We start from the raw sequence: 20,454 nt of genomic DNA on the forward strand, positions 1-20,454 counted from the left end.
GCCAATAGATCCCCCTAATTGTTACACACTGGTCCTTTAACAGATAGTTGAAGCCAGCAATGTCACCTATTCCACATCTGAAGTGAAAATAAAGGATTCATTTGTGGATTTAGGTTGTGATCTTACCTCTGAATCCATTCGATGAGCCTCTGTAGCCGTTGATCATGCCCCTGGCATTGCGAGGTCCACCGCGAGACATGCCTCTGCTGTTGTAGAAGGATTGACCCTGCCTGACGAAGCCTGGGCCCTGCTGGGGAGGCTGCTGATGGCCTCCGGACTGGTCTTGGGAATGGAAGGCACCAACTACTAAAAAACAGGTGACCCAAAACAGATGCAAGTCAATCCCCAGTCAAAGTCGAACACACAGTATTTACACAAAAAGAAGTTTAACTGGAACATTATCTCAAAAAAGACAAATCAATCCAGTAAGTAAATACTGAAGGTCTGCCCACCAGACTGCAGTTGTTCTGACTGCATCTCCGTCTGCTCCACAGGATGCTGCGGCTGGCTGCTGAAGGCTTGGTTGTAGCTGTTCTGGTATTGGCTGGCCTGGTTCAAAGCCTCCGTCTCATTAGCTGGCGGGACTGGGGCATTGAGATTGAACACCTGAGGGGAGAACAAGGGCCACATTGTGGTGAAGCCAAAACCAGAGGAAAGGTCACAGGCTCATTAGGAGAAAGTCCATTACTCATTATTTCCTGGACATGGCTGCTTCACTACAAACCCATACAACTGCAATATGATGAGAGAGCACTTAAAGTCTACGAAAGCAATTCTTAATGGAAGTCATTAATGATTTTCTATTTTGATTCCACTGAAAGTCCTGCAAAGACCTTTTTTTTTATCTGCATGACAGGCCAGATATTCCGGTCTTTGAGTAAACTTAAATATTAAATGCTTTAATACAGGTATTATTTGATAACATAGGCAATTCTTCAGTAAGTTTAACAGATTCTTCAGTAAAAGTCATCACAAGGGCCTTACTGTCTGCATTGACTGGAATGGTGCTGCGTTGACATTGATGCCACTGCTGTGTGGAGCTTTGGAAACAGGCTGGAAAACTTGTGTTTGAGAGACAGGTGGGAGAGCTGTAGAGGGTGGAGGCTGCTCTGGCGACAAGGACATTGAGGTCTGTTGAAGAGGGAAAACACAAGCTCAGGAGGTCGAAACATTTCTCAAAGTCATTTATTATTTAAGTTCAGGTTTCACGATTAAAATTCTTTAAATTTTTTTAAGAAATGAAGATTGATGTATGCTGATAACTGAGGTCATGTCCTTGTTATTTTCCCTGGCTATTTGAATAATTTAACCTACAGTTAAATACTTACAAAAGGTGGGCATTTTACAGGCTGATTCCAGTATGTTTCGACTTCATATACTTCAATGGTAAATGGACTTGCTCATTCACACACCGATGGCAAAGCCTTCGGGAGCAATTTGGGGTTAAGTATCTTGCCCAAGGACACCTCGACATGCGGACCGGAGGAGCCGTGGATCTAACCGCCGATCTTCCGATTGATGGATGACCCGCTCTACCTGTGAGCCATAGCTCAACTAAATACAGGACTGGGGCTGGGTCTCTGTTTGTATGCTTATGCAGTACATTTCTTTGAGGATTATAAACAAGTTTGGACCCTTTTTAAATTAAAATCAAGCGTTGCAATTCATGTTTAATAAGATCTTTGCCCAAATAAAGTATTCTTAAGTTAAAAAAAGTTCCCTGAATTAAATCAGGTAAATTGCCCAGCAATATAAGAAGGACTCTTTCAACAGAGCAGCATGGTTTACCTGGATGGGGTCGATTGTTTCTGTTGAGGGTCGAGGATCTGGCGTGTGCGAGGTCTGATACATGGGGGGCGGAGTTGGGGAGACGATAGGAACCTGAAAACAGAGAAGAGTAAAAATGAAACAATCTCTCTCAAAATGTCTACAGTCAGTGTTGTCCGTTCAAGTTTGATTACTTACTTGTGTGGGCTCAGGTTGGACAGGAACAGTGTTGGGTTGCGATAGCCGGGACTCTGGGTGAACTAAGAAGATTTGAGCATTGCACCTTAGTAAACCAGAAAAGTCATTTCAAGCTTTCAAGTATCGTGTTTGCACAACACAAGACATCAGAACGGAGTTTCTCTTTGTAAAACGTACCTGGAGGACACACCATCTGTGGTAAGTCCATGTTCGGAGCGGGTTTCATAGGCTGCGCTGAGACGATAGCAGGGTCAATGGGCTGTCCGTCAAACTCCAGCATAGAGTCCTGAGAGCAGAGAAGCGATGAGCACCGTGCTTAATATCTACAGTAAACGGGCGTCACTAGCACAAAGTTCCCACCTGCATGAAGTTGTACGTTCCCTGCATCTGTGCCATTAAGTCCTGCACCACCTGCTTCCTGACCAGGGGGTCAGTAGGCGGCACAGGAGACGCTAAGTTCAGGGGGTGGGTCTCCAGGGCAACAGGCGAAGCCGCAGGCTGCTGCTGCTGCATGGCAACGACTGCCTGAGAGAGGAAGACAGACAGAACAGGTGAATCAGAAACATACCGGAGGAGGAATAAAAACTGGTATAGTACTTATTAGATGCTACCTGTGGATTTATATTCACATCATGGTTTGTAAATTGAAATGCTTATATAGTTCCTCAATGCTGTTTATTATGTATGTTTTCATTAGTCAGAGTGTAAACTTGCACACGTGAGTAACAATCTGACCAGTGTGACGGAGGCAAAATACTCAGCACAAAAACCTGGACCAATCAGCGTAAATCACACCGTCACAGGGTGCTGCTCAGACACCTGACAGCCCTCATCAGAGAAAGAGCCTGAACATACTGTACAGTGTAGTGCCCATAAAAACAATTCAACGCTCTTTGAAGGAACTTTCAGGTTTTATTTTTCCCCAACTGTGAATCATAGTAGGTTAATTAATCTTCTTTGACAATGCACAACAGAAAAGCACCTCATGTCAACACAGGTAAAAATAAATAAATTAAGTGTTACTGTCTCCAGCACGCACAGAGAAGTCAAATCCTTGTTTATACTCGCTCAAAACACCGTGATGCAGGCCTCCACAGATGGCGCACAAGCTACGAGCACGCACAGAGGAGTTCATGCCCGACACGTTGTTCGTTGCATTATTCTGCAAAATGCCAGGGGCCATATAAAATAAATATTCTGTGAAGAAGCAAGAAGTCAACGAGTGTTACCGGAAGAACGCAATAGACCTATTTCCTCACGGAAATTAAAGTGAATTGAATTGAATGCAGCTCCTCAATGCAGAGGAGGAATTGTAATTAACTGTAAACTCATCAAATATTCATGGATATACTTTATCACCTTTACAGAAAGGAGTCAAATATTTGGAACAACAAATGTATTATAATGAAACAAAGGTTGAAAGTTTGAATATCCTGTAAACAATTTGATTCGGCTGGCAAAATACTATTTACTGAAACGTGGATTTTAAAAGGTCTCCTGTTTTTGAAACATTTATAAAACAAACTGTCGGTCTTTCTAAAATCCTGAGACATATTGATAGTATGAATTAATTCACTATTTTACTTCTTAATTTCAGTTATTTGCTCTTATTAGTATTTGTGGCAGTCATGTCCGCACAGTGGGCGCCAAGTTGCAAAAATTCGGAGATGCACAGCCAAGCCCCGACTTATGGAGCCTTTGCGCTTTACATAAGATACGTGATGTCTGTTTGGTTGCATGCGCCCTCACGCAGGGGAAACTACGACGAGCATAAACCCAGCCTAAGAGAGTGATGAAAGAGAACTATTTAAATGTTGACCAGGCATTGTGTCAAGGTTGCTAACAAATGTTCCTGACTACATCAATAGTTAGCTGCATACTGTATGCCTGAGGATAAAAACAGGGTACACACTACATTTCTTCCGGGACCTTTCTGGCTATGTGGCTGCAGACATCACAACAATCATTTGCAGGATTCTGCCGATCTGATTATCATTCCAATACTGATCAAATGGATAAAACATCTGACAAACACTTTCTAGCCTCCATCTCTATTGTCACCATCAAATAAAGGCAAAATGCCAAAAACAATCTTTCTGATAAGATGCACTGATGAAAGCATCTAATCTGAACATCACATAACCAGTTTGAACATGACATATAGAAGGAAATGCAGATGTCAAGTGATAACAGCAGCAACCACTCGGCTTTTTGAGCAAAGGTTATTCACACAAGAGTATTTTGTTGTTTAAACCCCCCCTCCAGACAGTTTTACTTCCTGTTTTTTAGTTAACGTTCTTTCTCAAACAGAGAATGGAGGTGTGGTTAATAGTCCGATGAAATTTATCGGTTTTCAACCCAGTTTAGATGAAACCAGTTTAGATGAAACCAGTTTAGATGAATTTACTGTTTATCAGACCACAAATGAGACAAGAATTAGCGCAACACACCGACTCTCTCTCATTCGCTCGCTCTCTTTTACCGTCTCCTCCTGGCGAGGCGGCCGTCTGGCTGCTGCTGCACTGAGGAGCCGCACCGCCGCACGCCAGCCACTGCGCACCGGAGGACGGATAGACATGTTGCAGAGGTCCGCCGTTTGAATTACAGTTTTGGGACGTTTTGGAGGTGCTAACATCGGCCACTCCCGCCTTAGCTCCCAGCACCGACACCGCACTGGGCAGCACTGTGATTCGTTTATTTCTCTAACGGGACTTTTCTCCTTTTCTTTTGGGCTGAAAGTTGTGCGCTCCCTGTTCGGACCTGTTAGAGGCCGGTAAGGCTTCAAAACGATATCGGCAGCTTTCCGTTAATTTATCTCCAGGAGGAGACGGTAAAGAAGAGAGCAAGTGAGAGAGACAGTCAGTGTGTTGTGCTAAGTTAATTCACTGTGTTGATTGCACTGTTCACCGTTCACACAAATGCCATTGTGAAAATAAACACACTAAAGTAAAAAAATAAAATGAAAACCCTCAGTTAGCTAATGCAACTATTTGGTCTACCTAACTACACTTAACTACACCTAACTAGAAAGACAAACTGACAGATATAAACAGATTTATCAGTTTGCTGCTCAGACGCAAACGAGCATGAGTCCGCCTGCGCGAGCTTGGAGGATGACGTATGACCTGCAGCCTCTACTATAGGCATACGTCATATCATCCCATTTTAGCAACAACCTTCTTTTTTCACTTTGAACACAAAATTTAGTTATTTATCAAAAAGCTTTTGGCAAACAGTGTGGCTCAAATAAATATGAACTATCATAGAAATGCCAAAATACACTGAAGGGGGGCTTTGATGAAACAATTTCTTATTTTTGTGGCTGCAAAAATATTTATCAACACAAAGAGGAAAAAAGTAAACTTCAATCCCAGAACAACAACATCCCTGCAGCATACCTCTGTTTCCGTGGTCCACTCGTCCCCCTGCTCCTTCTCACTGCCGCTGTATGTGCCGTCTGGAATGAACTGTCTGTTTATAAACTGGAGGGGGAAAAAAGCAAACATCAGCACAACACTAATAAATATTATAATCAGCCCCAAGACTTCACTGGAAAGGGGAAAATTAATCTCACCTCTGTTGTTTCCACCGCAATGGGCTCTGTGAACTCCTCAATTATTTCAGTTTCTGTGAAGAGAAAAACTGTTTATGAGTATAATGCAGTGCCGATTTCATTTAATGGCTTCATTACATTATCATTTTAAAAATAGCGAGTTAATGTAGCATGTCTTCAGAGAGTGGTGAGGACCTGGATCAGCAGTCTGACTCTGCTCTTCTGCTTCTGACGATTCAGATACTGCTGCGGCAACCGCTGCCACTGAGGCTGGCTCTTCCTCCTCTTCCTCCTCACACACTCCGTTTTGGTGAGATGGAACCCGGTCGAAGTACCCACTCAGCAGAACCTGGTCCAAAGTCTCTCTCAGTGCCTTGTCTAGCAGAGGAATTACACAGTAAGCACTTTATTGGAAAGGCAAGCCACACAAATCACAACAATCAAACCATTATTTTGTGAGCTTTGAATTGACCTTTTGCTAAGCCCCGCCCCTTTGGTGTTAGCTACTCTGTCAAACTGTCGGAGCTAGCATGGAGCCCACACTGTCACTAACTGCACTCCCTGAAGAAATATCTGATTTTTTGAAAAACGAAAAGTGATTTCAGAGAGAAGCAGACAGAAGGGTCTACGAAATGCTTTTGAAGGATATATCAGGATGTCAAACTGAGAAAACAGCAGAAAAAATAGGTTAAAAAGATAAAGATAGAAGCTAAATCCTACAGATCACAGTGTCAAAGTAAACCACTACATCACATGGCAATCCAGACAGAAGACAATGAAACTAAAGAGCAACCCTGTTCCTGTAAAGCCGAGTAGGTCTCAACATGTGTATAGCTAGCGTAGCATAGAAGTGCTAGTTAACGTTAATGATGTGCTGTTCCATGGTAATGTTAGCTGTAGAGCTGCAAAGATTAGTCGATTAATTGTCAACTATTAAAATAATCACAAACTATTTTGATGATCGATTAATCGGGTTGAATTATTTTTAAAGAAAAAACATATATATATAAATCTGGTTCCAACTTAATGGACAGATTGAACGACAATGAAAATAATCAGAAGAAACGTATATCTCCTTCCAACCTCTCCGAGTAACAAGTACCACTATTACACGTGCCCCAGGCACAATGTTGTTGTCGGACTCTGGCCGGAGCGGGCCAATGCTACGCCATGACTGGCCAGTCTGTGTTCGAGGGGTGTGACTTCAAAAAGTCCTTAAAACTACATAGTAACATTTCAAACAGCAAGGATTAGTTGAAATGTGAGAAATTGTTTGTTTTCTTGGTCTTACGCTACGTTAATGTCACCTTGTGTATTAGGATATTGTGATGGGCTTTATTCACCGTTTCCTGATATTTTACAGACCAAAACGATCAATCACTTAAATCAAGAAAATAATTGGAGATTAATCAATAATCATTTTTTTTTTGTTGCAGCCCTAGTAACATTCAACACCAGCTAAGAATTATAAACAACACCACCAGCTGTATTCTCAAACCATAATCTCAACTGGTGTGTTTTCAGTTTGCAGCTCAGTTTGGTTCCAGCTTCTTAAATGTAGATATTTGCTAGTTTTTCTCGTCTTCTATGACAGTTAACTGTCTCTTTGTGATTTGACTGCTGGTCAGACAGCAGAACAAAAAACACAAATGGAAATAGCAGTGTTATCCTATAACTAATATAACTGTAGGTTAACAAAGTGAAAAAATAAACTTCATATGACACTGCTGACTGGATGCAGGTGACGCATGCAGAAAGAGGCCACAAGATCAATTGAGTTCAGCTAGCCAGACTGCTGCAGCAATCAAAGCTAAATATAGTGCTTTTATTTGCTCCCAAACTCAACACTGTGTGCATGACACACAACAATTCAAATATCCACTTTAAAGCCCCTGAAAATGTGTTTAAAATCTTCATATTTATCAATATAATTCAGTATTTAAAACTAATAAGCAAAAGCAATAATCAAAGCTTAAGTTCATAAAAATAGCTTTAGGTAGTATTTAGCTAGGGCTTTCCTCGAACAAAGAAATTCTTAGTTGGCTAACACTCATGCGATTTTGTTGACTAATCAATTAGTTGATTTAATCAAACCTGTGAAACTGAGTTTCTCCACAAAGAATCACACAAAAGCACCACTTTAAATCTTGTGTTTACCAGAGATGTGCTCATAAGTTTCTTGGAAATAAGTCATTCAACATGAAAAAAGCATCAAAAACGACTAAGACCAAAACGACCGATTAGTCACTAATCGACTAAGACGGGGCAGCCCTATATTTAACACACAAACTCAGATAATCTTCATCAGGACTGATTGGTTTGATTAGAATTGATTGACAGTGATCTGACAAAATAACCAAGGAACCCCACAACTGTCAACATATTTTGTTTCAAATGTTCCCTAACCCTGATATGGTCCACAAAAGCAATGGTGCCTTCAAATGGGGTCGTGTTTACCGTGTTTAGTGGAAAGTTTCTGAAAGCTCTGAGTTCACGAGTTGTGACGTGTTTGTTGACGTTGTCACAAATGGCGGAGGCCATGGAAGTTAATTTTTCCGGTACATGATAAGTGAATATATTGTAATTTTAGTCGTGTATTGTAATTCGTCGTAATTTTATAATATGTCTGAGGAAAATATTGATATTCTTAACTGCATAATCCTTTTCCTCCGTCATTATGCCTTTGCATTTACTGCATTATGTTACCCACTTGCTAGCTTGCTAAATTGTTAGCCTCTGTGGCTTCTAGATGCCGACAGTAACATTAATATTGCCGTTGCTTAGCAGCAGTGTTGTCACGACTTACCCACTTGAACGGCAAGCATATCGTGTACACGACTTCCCATGTTGTAAACACAAGCTCACAAGTTTTATTTGAAGGCATCATTTGTGTCATCACATTTTCCCCAACTGTTCAGACAAAACAACACACACACATGAGAACCAAACATGAAAATAGTGTATTAAGTAGTACCACATTGCCGAGAGTAACAAGCTGATTGAAATATGTGTTTTGTCAAATCTCCATAACAGTCACAGAACGAACTGAAAACTATGGCAACTTCAACATTAATTCAAGATGTAAAAAAAAAACACAAGGCCTGATAGGGGCTAAAATATCCTAAATTGCTGACTGACTACATAATAAATACGCCACTATAACAATCATGACTTGTAATTCACTAGAAAACTCTAGAAGAGCCTTTAAGCAAGCTCAGGCATTTCCACTTTTGGCTCTTCGGGCTTAGCAGGTCAGTGTTACTTCATTTACTGCCTCGTGCTTAAGGCCAAGAAGTCTGCTGCTGCCTGAATAAATATCACCCTGAGTCACTGAGTGAGACCTCCCTACTGAGGTGAAAGTGTCGGCCAGTGTCACTACAGTGAACTGGGTCACCAGTATCCTAATGTGGCTCCAGAGATCTGACCAGTGGAACCACAGGCGACAGGGCCACTGGCACCCTGCCCCGCTGCTGAGTCAGGATAAGCCCACAGCGCTCAGCCCCCAAGCAGAATGCAGCAGTGCGAGTCCTGAAGCCAGATCGCTGAGAATGCAGTACGCCAATATCCCCGAGCCCTGATTATTCACATCACAGCCCTCACACACATGCTGCATTAACAAAACACAATGTACATGCTACATTAACATATTAAGACTGGTTAGTGGCCTGCAGTGCAGTTTAGATCAACTTTATGCCTTGGGTACTAGGTACTATTACTCGATAGTATGTGACAAATGACTTATGGCCAGCTTCAACACAATAAAAGGCTCGCTGATGACTGCTGCGTCGTCAACCATCTGAAAAAAATGTCCTGCCAACAATTTTCACCACCAGCTGGGCATCTAAATAAAGCCAGTCTGACTTAAACAATGAATCCCCTCTAATGTCAACTTAATTATGCTTTTAATTACAGCCACTAAAAAATATTTTCAGCACAGATTAATGTGAGTTATTTTCTTCATGAATTGATTAATCCTTGGTCTATGAAATGTCAGTAAATAGCAAAAGTCTTAAGTCTTTTAAGTCTTCAAATTGCTTGTTTTGTCTGTCCAAAAGCCCAAGACCCAAAGATATTCAGTTTACCATCAAAGAAGACGCAAAGAACTAGCAAAGTAGGAACCAGTGGATTTTTGTAATCTCTTTCTTTAACAATTGCTTAAATAATTAACCGATAATTAGGGCTGTCAATCGATTAAAATATTTAATTGCGATTAATCGCATTATTGTCCATAGTTAATCGCCATTAATCTCACATTTTATATCTGTTCAAAATGTACCTTAAAAAGGGAGATTTGTCAAGTATTTAATACTATTATCAACATGGGAGTGGACAAATATGCTTGCTTTAAGCAAATGTATGTATATATTTGTTATTGGAAATCAATTAACAACACAAAACAATGACACCAAATATTGTCCAGAAACCCTCACAGGTACTGCATTTAGCATAATAAATATGCTCAAATCATAACATGGCAAACTGCAGCCCAACAGGCAACAACAGCTGTCAGTGTGTCAGTGTGCTGACTTGACTATGACTTGCCCCAAACTGCATGTGATTATCATAAAGTGGGCATGTCTGTAAAGGGGAGACTCGTGGGCACCCATAGAACCCATTTTCATTCACATATCTTGAGGTCAGAGGTCAAGGGACCCTTTTGAAAATGGCCATGCCAGTTTTTCCTCGCCAAAATGGTTGGTACTAACTGATACCTTATGTTTTCTAGGTTCATATGATGCCAGTATCGCCACTCTAGCTTTAAAACTGAGCCCTGTACAATCTAAAAATTGCAAGCTGTGTTAATGGGTTACAGAAATTTGTGGCATTCAAACAAAGCAGCATTAACTCTTTATGTTGTTGTTCGGTTACTGATTATCAAAATAGTTGCCCAATTAATTTTCTGTCGAATGATTAATCGATTCAGCTGTAAAATGCAGTGTGCCCTGAAAATAACTATCCAAAGCAATCATTAACTAAAATATTGAGCTCTACTGCTCCGTAGGATCCAAGTTACATTTCACTTACATGTTGTTCCAACCACAGCCTTGTCCTTCCCTTCCATCAGGTCCCAGAGGTGCACAGATGCTTCTTCATACTGGTCAACCAACCTGTAAGTGTAGAGATAAGTTGCACGGATCCCCTTGTTAAAAACGAAAAAAAAAAAGTCTTTTGCATCTCGACTTCTCCCAGATATCAATGCCTCAGACCTACCTGATGTTTTGGTCACGGTCTGGCCCCACTAGCTTGTAGAACTCATCAAAAGCTGCGAGGTCTACATCTGTCAGCAGCGGCGAGCCGCTGACTCCCTGCTTCAGGTCCTGCCGCACGGTGTCCTCTCCCAGCCGGTCCAGGAGGAACTGCAGCTCCAGAGTCGTCTTCAGCCTCCTCTGCTCAGCCTCCTCTCGCTGCAGCTGCTCCCGCCGTGCAGACTTCTTCACCACCTTCTGGATCTAATAATGATATGCAATAGCCACATAAAGTCAAGATACTACAAGTCACGGTGGACACCACTCTGAGGGAACATTTTCACAGAAAACAGTCATTCTTACATCTTGTCCCAGTGTGATGAACGTCTTCTGCAACTCTCGGCCAAATTCTAAGTTATTCGTGATTTCCTGGAATTTGGTGAGGGCCTCCTAAAAAAAGCAAAGGACAAAGAGACATTTTACACATTGCTGGGGTGTAACATCTTCATAAGAATTACAGGATTATATGTGTTCATGTATAAAATGATGAAGGCTTCAGTGCACCCACCAGTTGGTCCTGATTGAGGCTCTCCCCTTTATCCTTCTTGACTTGATAGTCATCCAGTTTACCCTGTAACAGAACATCCAAAATGCAGCTCAAATTGTTAACACATATTAAAAATAGATAAATTCTTCTTGTCAGTGGTTTAGTTTTTTAGGGTACGTCAGCTATGGATTGCTTCTAAGTGGTCATGCCTCATACTGTACACAACAGAGACATTATAGTTATGTTGTTATCAGGAAGGATCTGGAACAAATGGATCTCAACAGTACTCACTTTTTTCTTCTCCATGTTGCGGACCTTCTTGTCGAGGACACACAGCACTTGCTTCATAACTTCAGACTGTCCACCGAGTGCAAAATTGCCCATTGACCCTGGAGCGGATCCCACATCTGGGCTGGCAGACTGCACTGTCCTATTTGCATTCATCGCTGAGGGCATCTAGAAATTAAAGAGGGAAACTGAAAGTTAAACTTCTGGAGGAGTAAAAGAGATGCCTCCATCAATATAGAAATTATAGAAATTAATAAACAAAAGATTAATTGGAAATTAATATCATCAGCATGAGTTGACTAATGAGTTGTCAAAACTATGGTTGAACAGACCATTAAGTCAATAAATGCTGCATAATGACTATTGAGTGTAACGTCATGGGATTAGGGCTGCAGCTAACGATTATTTACATTACCGATTATTCTGCCGATTATTTTCTCAGTTAAATTAATCATTTGGTCTGAAAACCATCAGGTAACGTAGAAATGCTCTGATCGAATACTCCACATATCAACATCAGTACCAGTGCAGATACAGTTTCTTTGTCAATGTCATTATTGGCAGGCCCACAACTCAGTTATGTGTACTTAAAAACATTCCAATAAATTTCATGCAGCAAAGTATACAGATTTTAAATTTGGGGAAAGGAAAGCAAAAGGTATTTGGATTAGCTATTGCTATCAGCAGTTACTAGTTGAGGTACCGTGACCGGTATCAGGAGAGATAAGGTTGGATCAGTGCATTCCTAGAAAATCAATATTTGCTTGTTTTATAACTGACAAATAGTCCAAATCCTGAAGCTTATCAGTTTACTTATTTCAAAATAGAAACTAGAAACCTTTTTGAGAAGCTGGAACTTGCAATTTTTTGGCCTTTTGCTTAAACAATAACTCAAATGATTGTTATTGTTTATAAAAAATTGTTGCTGGTTGATTTTTCTGTCTAATGACTAATCGATTAATCAGTCAGCTCTACATGAGATAACGTCAGATTACATGATACAGTGGGCCTAGATAAATAGATTGCCAGATAGACAGATGTCACAGGGATCAAATATAACAGAGAGATTACATGAAGTAAAACATGTAATATATGGAATAATCTGTAGAGGTGGGACGTAATAGCACAAGCAAAACAGCTATGTACTACAGGTGGTGCATAATCGATGTAATCTAACTGTTAGCTAGGTGTAAACGATGTATAATCATCAATTGTAGCTTTATAACAAAATACACAACTCTAACTACATCCCTGAGCCTCAACACCCCAATTCATCAGAGCACCTGGCCAGCTTTAGTGCCAACCCTGCATTTCTCCTTATCAACATATTTACAATCAGATTACATGATACAGTGGGCCTAGATAAATAGATTGCACAGATAGACAGATGTCACAGGGATGATCAAATATAACAGAGAGATTACAAACAAAAGTAAAACATGTTAATATATAGAATAATCTTTAGCGGTGGGATGTAAAGCAAAACAGTACTACAGGTGGTGCATTATTGATGTAATCTAACTGTTCGCTAGGTGTAAACCATGTATAAACATCAATTGTAGCATAACAAAATGAAGTGCACCAGTCTGACTATATCCCTGAACCTCAATTTCATCAGAGCAACTTTAGTCCCAACTGTGTGTAAACTGGAGAGGTCGTTTTTTCTCCATATCAACATATTTCCACTATAACTGCAGCTACATGCATGATACAGAGGGCCTAGATAAAAAGATTGCACAGATAGACAGACAGATGTCACACACAGGGATCAAATATAACAGAGAGATTACAAACAAAAGTAAAACATGTGGAATAATCTGTTGAGGTGGGATGTTTTGCACAAGCAAAACAGCCATGTACTACAGGTGGTGCATTATGGATGTATAGCAAGGTATAAACGACGTATAAACATCAATTGTAGCATAACAAAATAAGTGCACCACTCTGACTACATCCCTGAGCCTCAAAAACCCCAATTCATCAGAGCAACTTTAGTCTGAACTGTGTGTAAACTGGATATCTAAATATCTCCACTATAACTGTAGCTACAAAGCTGTACCTTCGGCTACCAGCTCCATGGTTCAGTATCCCCCCCAACAGTGCGGTCAGCTCGCCGGTGTTATGATGGTGTCTAATGACTAATCGATTAATCAGTCAGCTCTACATGAGATAACGTCAGATAACATGATACAGTGGGCCTAGATAGACAGATGTCACAGGGATTATCAAATATAACAGAGAGATTACCTGTGTATTGACAAAAGTAAAACAGGTAATATATGGAATAATCTGTAGAGGTGGGATGGAATAGCACAAGCAAAACAGCTATGTACTACAGGTGGTGCATGATCCATGTAATCTAACTGTTAGCAAGGTGTAAACCATGTATAAACATCAATTGTAGCATAACAAAATAAGTGCACCAGTCTGACTATAACCCTGAGCCTCAAAAACCCCAAATCATCAGAGCAACTGGCCAATTTTAGTCCGAACTCTGTAACAAAATATAGATAGATTGCACAGATAGACAGATGTCACACACAGGGACAAAATATAACAGAGAGATTACCTGTGTATTGACAAAAGTAAAACATCTAATATATGGAATAATAGGTAGAGGTGCAAAACAGCTATGTACTACAGGTGGTGCATTATTGATGTAATCTAACTGTTAGCAAGGTGTAAACGATGTATAAACACCAAATGTAACATAACAAAAATAAGTGCACCAGTCTGACTATAACCATGAGCCTCAAAACCCCAATTCATCAGAGCAACTTTAGTCTGAACTGTGTGTAAACTGGAGAGGTCGTTTTTGAACATCCTTATCAAAATATCTCCACTAAAACTGTATCTTCTAAAACATGCAATAATATATGGAATAATCTGTAGAGGTGGCATGTAATGCAAAATGTACTACAGGTGGTGCATTATGTATGTAATCTCACTGTTAGCTAGGTGTAAACCATGCATAAACATCAATTGTAGCATAACAAAAACAAGTGCACCAGTCTGACTACATCTCTAAGCCTCAAAACCCCAAATCATCAGAGCAACTTTAGTCTGAACTGTGTGTAAACTGGAGAGGTCGTTTTTTCTCCATATCAACACATTTCCACTATAACTGCAGCTACATGCATGATACAGAGGGCCTAGATAAATAGACTGCAGATAGATAGATGTCACAAATATTACAGAGATTACAAAAGATTACAAAAGTAAAACATGTAAAATATATGGAATAATCTGTAGAGGTGGCATGTAATGCAAAATGTACTACAGGTGGTGCATTATGGATGTAATCTCACTGTTAGCTAGGTGTAAACCATGCATAAACATCAATTGTAGCATAACAAAAACAAGTGCACCAGTCTGACTCAACTCTAAGCCTCAAAACCCCAAATCATCAGAGCAACTTCATTTCCACTATAACTGCAGCTACATGCATGATACAGAGGGCTTAGATAAATAGATTGCAGATAAACAGATGTCACAAATATTACAGAGATTACAAAAGATTACAAAAGTAAAACATGTAAAATATATAGGGATTAATCTGTAGAGGTGGGATGTAATAGCACAAGCAGAACAGCTCTGTACTACAGGTGGTGCATTATCTATGTAATATAACTGTTAGCAAGGTGTAAACCATGTATAAACACCATTTGTAGCATAACAAACTACAGGGACTACATCCCTGAGCCTCAAAACCCCAAATCATCACAGCAACTGGCCAACTTTAGTGCTAACCCTGCATTTCTCCATATCTAAATATCTCCATAATAACTGCAGCTACAAAGCTGTATCTTCGGCTACCAGCTCTCTGGTTCAGTATCCCCCTACCAGTGCGGTCAGCTCGCCGGTGTTATCTCTTACGGTTGGTTAAAATGGCCCTGTCCGCAGCAGCAGACCGTTGACTGAGCTAGCATCCTAACGCGTTGCTAGCCTGGCTGCTGGTAGCTACAGCAACGCGTGCTAACCCGCAGCCCGGCCCGAGAGCCTCGTTACCCGGACAACACGACTCCGCGTTCACCCACCTTTTGATGGTGTGTATGTATCCACAGAGGGAGCTTTGATAGCGGGATGTACGAAACGGCCACGTTGTTGTTGTTGTTATTATTGTTGTTGTGTTGCTTTATTTCTCTCTCTTTCACTGTAGTGTGGGATCCGCCCCGCCGGCCTCACCGACAACTGAGACGGTGCGAAAGACGGAGACGCTCTTTATAAACGCGGAGCTCCGTTTTCAGCTGGTATTCAGCATGCCTGAGTAAATAAACTACAAAAACAAAGCAGTTTAGAGCTTGCATATATTAATAACGATATATTGATTTATAAAATGCAAATATTAACAGTTGTTTAATATGTGTTTTACTTTGCTACAATTAAACATTATAAAGTTGATATTTGTGATCAGGCAAAATAGTCGACAGCCTCTTGTCAGAAAATCTGCACAATCATTAGCTTTTTTTTTTTTTTTTTAATTTTATTAAACAAATTCAAATTTACAAACAACATGGCTCATAGATGATTGCATTAGAGTAAAATGACAAGGTGCATACAGAACAAGAACAAATAAAATATGTAAATTTATACATGTAAATAATAATAAATTAAATTAAGGGCTATAGGGCTGTATACCTGTAAATCATATTCTTCTGTTATGCTAAGAAGTTTCAAAGCATTTTTTGTTTTTCATGACTCTAAGGGCTTTTATGTAAGAAAGAAACTCAGAATGAAACACATTAAACCTATAGGTTTCACTTTCATATACTTGGATTTGTGCAAATAAAATTTTCCAAGAATGAGAATGTTATTCACCAGAAAGTCATCTTTGTTATTGTCCATGACAAGTCCATAAACAATGACCTTTTGAGAGAAGTTTCCCAGATGAGAAACCTTTGGGAAAAGCCAGTCATGTATATCAGAAGCCGTAAAGCTCCAGAATATATACAATGAACAAATAAATGATCAGTAGTTTCAGTATCATCACAAAATACACAGTTATTGGTTTCAATCATTAGCTTTGATTAGGCTCTCATCTGGGAAACTTCTTTTTTTTTTTTTTTCGGTCATCATTCAAAATAAAACTTATAAAAGATATAATTAAAATCATCATTATTTTTTTTTTTATTTCAAAATTACAGTATACATAGTAACAGCAGAAAACATCAAAAACATTTACATACAAAAGAAGCATTGCGAAAACATAAACAAAGAGCTGTGACAAACATAAAAGGAAAACAGAAATTAAACAAAACAGACATAAAATTAAAAAAAAAACACACACACAATAAAAATAAATAAATAAGTAGATAATAATAATAAAGACCACGCGAGAGTGTGACAATAATTTCACTTGAAATAATCTGGGAAACTTCTCTCAAAAGGTAATTGTTTATGGACTTGTCGTGGACAATAACAAAGATGACTTTCTGGTGAATAACATTCTCATTCTTGGAAAATTGTATTTGCACAAATCCAAATATATGAAAGTGAAACCTATAGGTTTAATGTGTTTTTTTCTTACATAAATAAGCCCTTAAAGTCATGAAAAACAAAAAATGCATTGAAACTTCTTAGTATAATAGAAGAATATGAATTACAGGTACAGCTCTAGCCCTTAATTTAATTTATTATTATTTTCATGTATAATTTTACATATTTTATTTGTTCTTGTTCTGTATAAACCTTGCCCTTTTACTCTAATGCAATGATCTATGAGCCATGTTGTTTGTAGATTTGAATTTGTTCAATAAAAAAAAAGCTTTTATTAGGCTTCTCTCTCTCTCTCTCTCTCTCTCTCTCTCTCTCTCTATCCCTGTGTGCCATATACAGTATTTCTTTCTGCAGCAGCTGTCCCATCCCACTGTAAAGCATGTGCGCCTGGTTCACAGCTGCACTCACTACACATTTAGTCATGCCAATACATGACTGTACTATCTTTTACACATCAGTTTGAAGTTTTAAAGTCCTAAAATCATGACTCCAGCATGTAGAGAGTTGTCAAGTTATCGTGTAAATGTGAGTAGGGATTCCTTTTGCATTGTCTTTTCAAAAACTTAGAGGTTAGTTCCTAAAATATGTTAAAATCCTGATGTACAGCATTTCCTAATCTATTGTTCAACATATCAAACAAATATCAATCGGCCAGTTTTACAACCGCAAATCCATCTGCGTTGCATGCATCTCTGTTGACCTGATTCCAACTCTGCTGTACACTGTTCATACGAGAAAATAAAGTATATTTAAAGACACAATTCCAATGTTTCCCATGTTAAGAATTCATAAAATAATTATATCATGTAATAAGCTGTGCAAGCACTTCAGTAAATGGAAAGTCTCAGATATATGGATGAACAAAACTGGTTCCAGAGATCAGGCCAATGCTGCTTTCTTTACTGCCATGTTACTCCAGTAGATGGCAGTAAAGTTCAGCAGTATCATCAACAACAAAACACTGGTTAGAGAGAAAGTTCAGTTTATGTGCATCCTCTCTGAAATATATAGACCTACTACCTATTTGCTATCATGATAAGACAAAATGAATTGCTTGCTTATACAAACACAGCCCATTATGCATACAAACAGAATAAATGCTGAAAACAAGTGAATACCTATTTGATTATCTAACTTTTCCAATATCTTTGGGACCTGTATATGTAATAATATGTTTTTCCAGTCTTTCCATCATGTTTAAAGGGCAGCAAACTGGCCAGAAGAATGTGAAACCAGCTTTCTTTTGTTTTGCCAAATACAGGAAGCAGTTAACATGGCTGCACAGCTTTTTGATTGCACTGTTCCACTGAAAGTGTTTTCTTTCGAGGATAATACTGATTATGGGAGGATCCCGAGGGTAAGTGAAGCTCCCTTTCAACGAGTGACTCATTTCCGCAGCCTGCTGTATTTCAATCAAACAACAACACTGGACACCGGCCATTTTCTGAAAGAATTCCAGGGTGTTTCCTCGTCTGACCTCTGACCTTTACACCTTGACATTGTAAAACTTACAGTTTTCTAATTTAAACTGTGGTAACAGTGAACAATAACCTTTGTAGACCTGTGACAGCTTAGGAGGAGGGCTTTGAAACAGTTGCCAATTATCACTTCACTTCAGATTAGGCAGGAAGTGGTCGGCTTTGCTATTGCTGTTCCAGAGTTCGTGCTATCAAAGCGTCAACAATACGTCCAGAGTCCCCTTATTTCAGGAAATGGGCCTGCAGGCCTGTGTCCAGATAATCCATGATGTATGGATAACCATTTTTGTCCCACGGCTAATTAGGAGATCTATTTAAAAATCTCTGATGACTCAGCAAGCAGGTGGATATCCTGCGATGGCCTTGCTATTTAGTAGAGGAACTTAACTTGTAATGAATTCACATTATTTGCTGAACGATGAGAGAAATAGCTGTTTAGTTATTGTTTGCTTAGTGCTGACGCTCATTTTCCAGCTGCCCTCAAATTCCACACTGCTTTCAACTCCATAATGCTCTCAGTACCAAACAGGCAAAACAGGAAGCTGAACATGAGTGACACCACTTCCCAAAAGGTTGTCTACATTCTTAACTGTTTGCTCCCAAATGCTACCTTCAGATAGGTATAAAAGCGAAAAAGAGATTGCCTGTGTTGCCCATGACATCACATGAACATTCAAATTGAGACTTGAAACTTGCACCTCCTCTATGCTGACATTTAGGAAGTGTAAAGACACAGATAAGGGTTTTACCGCCTAATGACAACAAGCTAGTTTTTAATGGTACGCTGCAAGCCGTGTTACTCCTATCATACTGAACCATCTGGAGTCAACCTGTCTATCTGGGGAGCCATGAGAGGGGTGCCATCATGCATGGGAGGTGGGGGAGGGAGGGTGGGGTAGGAAGTGGATGCAGTGTGCACCAACCCCCCAGGAAAGCTTCATCTCTGCATGCATGTTGCACATCCTCTGGGCTTACTCAGTCAACTCCACAGGAAGTAGTGGATGACTTGGGTGTCATATCAGCACTGACTCTCTACTCTCTTGCTTGTCGTCTGTCATAAATATGTTCTTGAGCTTTGCGATTGTGCAACATGACATTTTGGAGGGTTGAGACATCATGTTACTGATGTGTAGTTTTGATTAAGTTCTTCGAACCCTACAGACTATCAGTTGTGTTCATCTTTACAAAGGGGTTTTACTTTATTTTACATTCCTGTTGAGATGGCAAGAATTTCAAAGAAAACATTATGCAAAAGACATTTCATGTAATTGTACAGAATGATGTTGATAATGATGTAGTGTGATATAGATTAAATGCAGTGTTGGAATAGTATGCCATGTCATCAGATTGTTGCTGTTAAAAAAAGTCAAGCTGCAGTTTAGATCCACGTCAGTCCAAATTGTCATCACTACATTATTTTATCCTGTTAGACATTTGTGGGAAATTGTCATAATTAGCGGATACGTTCTTTTATTCCTTCCTTTGGTGATCTACCATGTGAATAGATGATAAAACCTAATATTGGGTGTAGTAGGCCCCCACTGACCCACACCTCTGGTGCTTATAATGATAACACCTATTTAATAACCTGACAACAGTATAATCAGCTGGTTTTTATCAACTGAGTTAAAGGGGGGATTTTAGGGTTCAAGTGTCAGTGGATGGCCAAAGGACAGGGTTACAGTGGACTCCCTTCACACAATTGGAAGACCTCGATTTTGCAGATGACTTGGCACTGATCTCAGGAACACACACACAAATGCAACAGAAGACAAACAAATTACATGAACACAGCAAACAGCTAGGCCTCATGATCAACGTTGGAAAGACCAAGGTCATGAGGATCAACACTAAATCCCACCAAGGAATAAATATCAAGGAGCAACCCCTAGAAAATGTGGCAGAGTTTGTCTACCTGGGAAGCAACATCAGCACAGACGG

At 39.7% G+C, this 20,454-nt stretch overlaps 1 protein-coding gene across 5 annotated transcripts in view; it reads right to left on the minus strand.

Annotated features, from left to right (window-relative positions):
• Positions 1 to 20,454, minus strand: part of caprin1b (cell cycle associated protein 1b) — a 101,607-nt gene that overhangs the window by 951 nt on the left and 80,202 nt on the right. Inside the window, exons 1-16 of one of the 5 annotated variants that reach the window (XM_074632509.1) lie at positions 15,577 to 15,745; positions 11,543 to 11,707; positions 11,273 to 11,335; positions 11,068 to 11,154; positions 10,730 to 10,968; positions 10,544 to 10,626; positions 5,714 to 5,896; positions 5,540 to 5,592; positions 5,364 to 5,447; positions 2,326 to 2,490; positions 2,143 to 2,251; positions 1,966 to 2,027; positions 1,789 to 1,881; positions 985 to 1,131; positions 453 to 606; positions 127 to 303 (exon numbers count right to left, since the gene is read on the minus strand). In XM_074632509.1, coding sequence (XP_074488610.1) covers positions 127 to 303; positions 453 to 606; positions 985 to 1,131; positions 1,789 to 1,881; positions 1,966 to 2,027; positions 2,143 to 2,251; positions 2,326 to 2,490; positions 5,364 to 5,447; positions 5,540 to 5,592; positions 5,714 to 5,896; positions 10,544 to 10,626; positions 10,730 to 10,968; positions 11,068 to 11,154; positions 11,273 to 11,335; positions 11,543 to 11,707 — 1,864 coding nt within the window. In that variant the 5' untranslated portion in view covers positions 15,577 to 15,745. Of the gene's footprint in view, positions 1 to 126; positions 307 to 452; positions 607 to 984; positions 1,132 to 1,788; positions 1,882 to 1,965; positions 2,028 to 2,142; positions 2,252 to 2,325; positions 2,491 to 5,363; positions 5,448 to 5,539; positions 5,593 to 5,713; positions 5,897 to 10,543; positions 10,627 to 10,729; positions 10,969 to 11,067; positions 11,155 to 11,272; positions 11,336 to 11,542; positions 11,708 to 15,382; positions 15,530 to 15,576; positions 15,746 to 20,454 lie in introns of those variants that run through there. The other 4 variants (XM_074632507.1, XM_074632508.1, XM_074632506.1 and 1 more) reach the window with 4 other exon arrangements.

This window comes from Sebastes fasciatus, chromosome 4, assembly GCF_043250625.1.
Source record: "Sebastes fasciatus isolate fSebFas1 chromosome 4, fSebFas1.pri, whole genome shotgun sequence".
NCBI classification, from domain to species: domain Eukaryota; kingdom Metazoa; phylum Chordata; class Actinopteri; order Perciformes; family Sebastidae; genus Sebastes; species Sebastes fasciatus.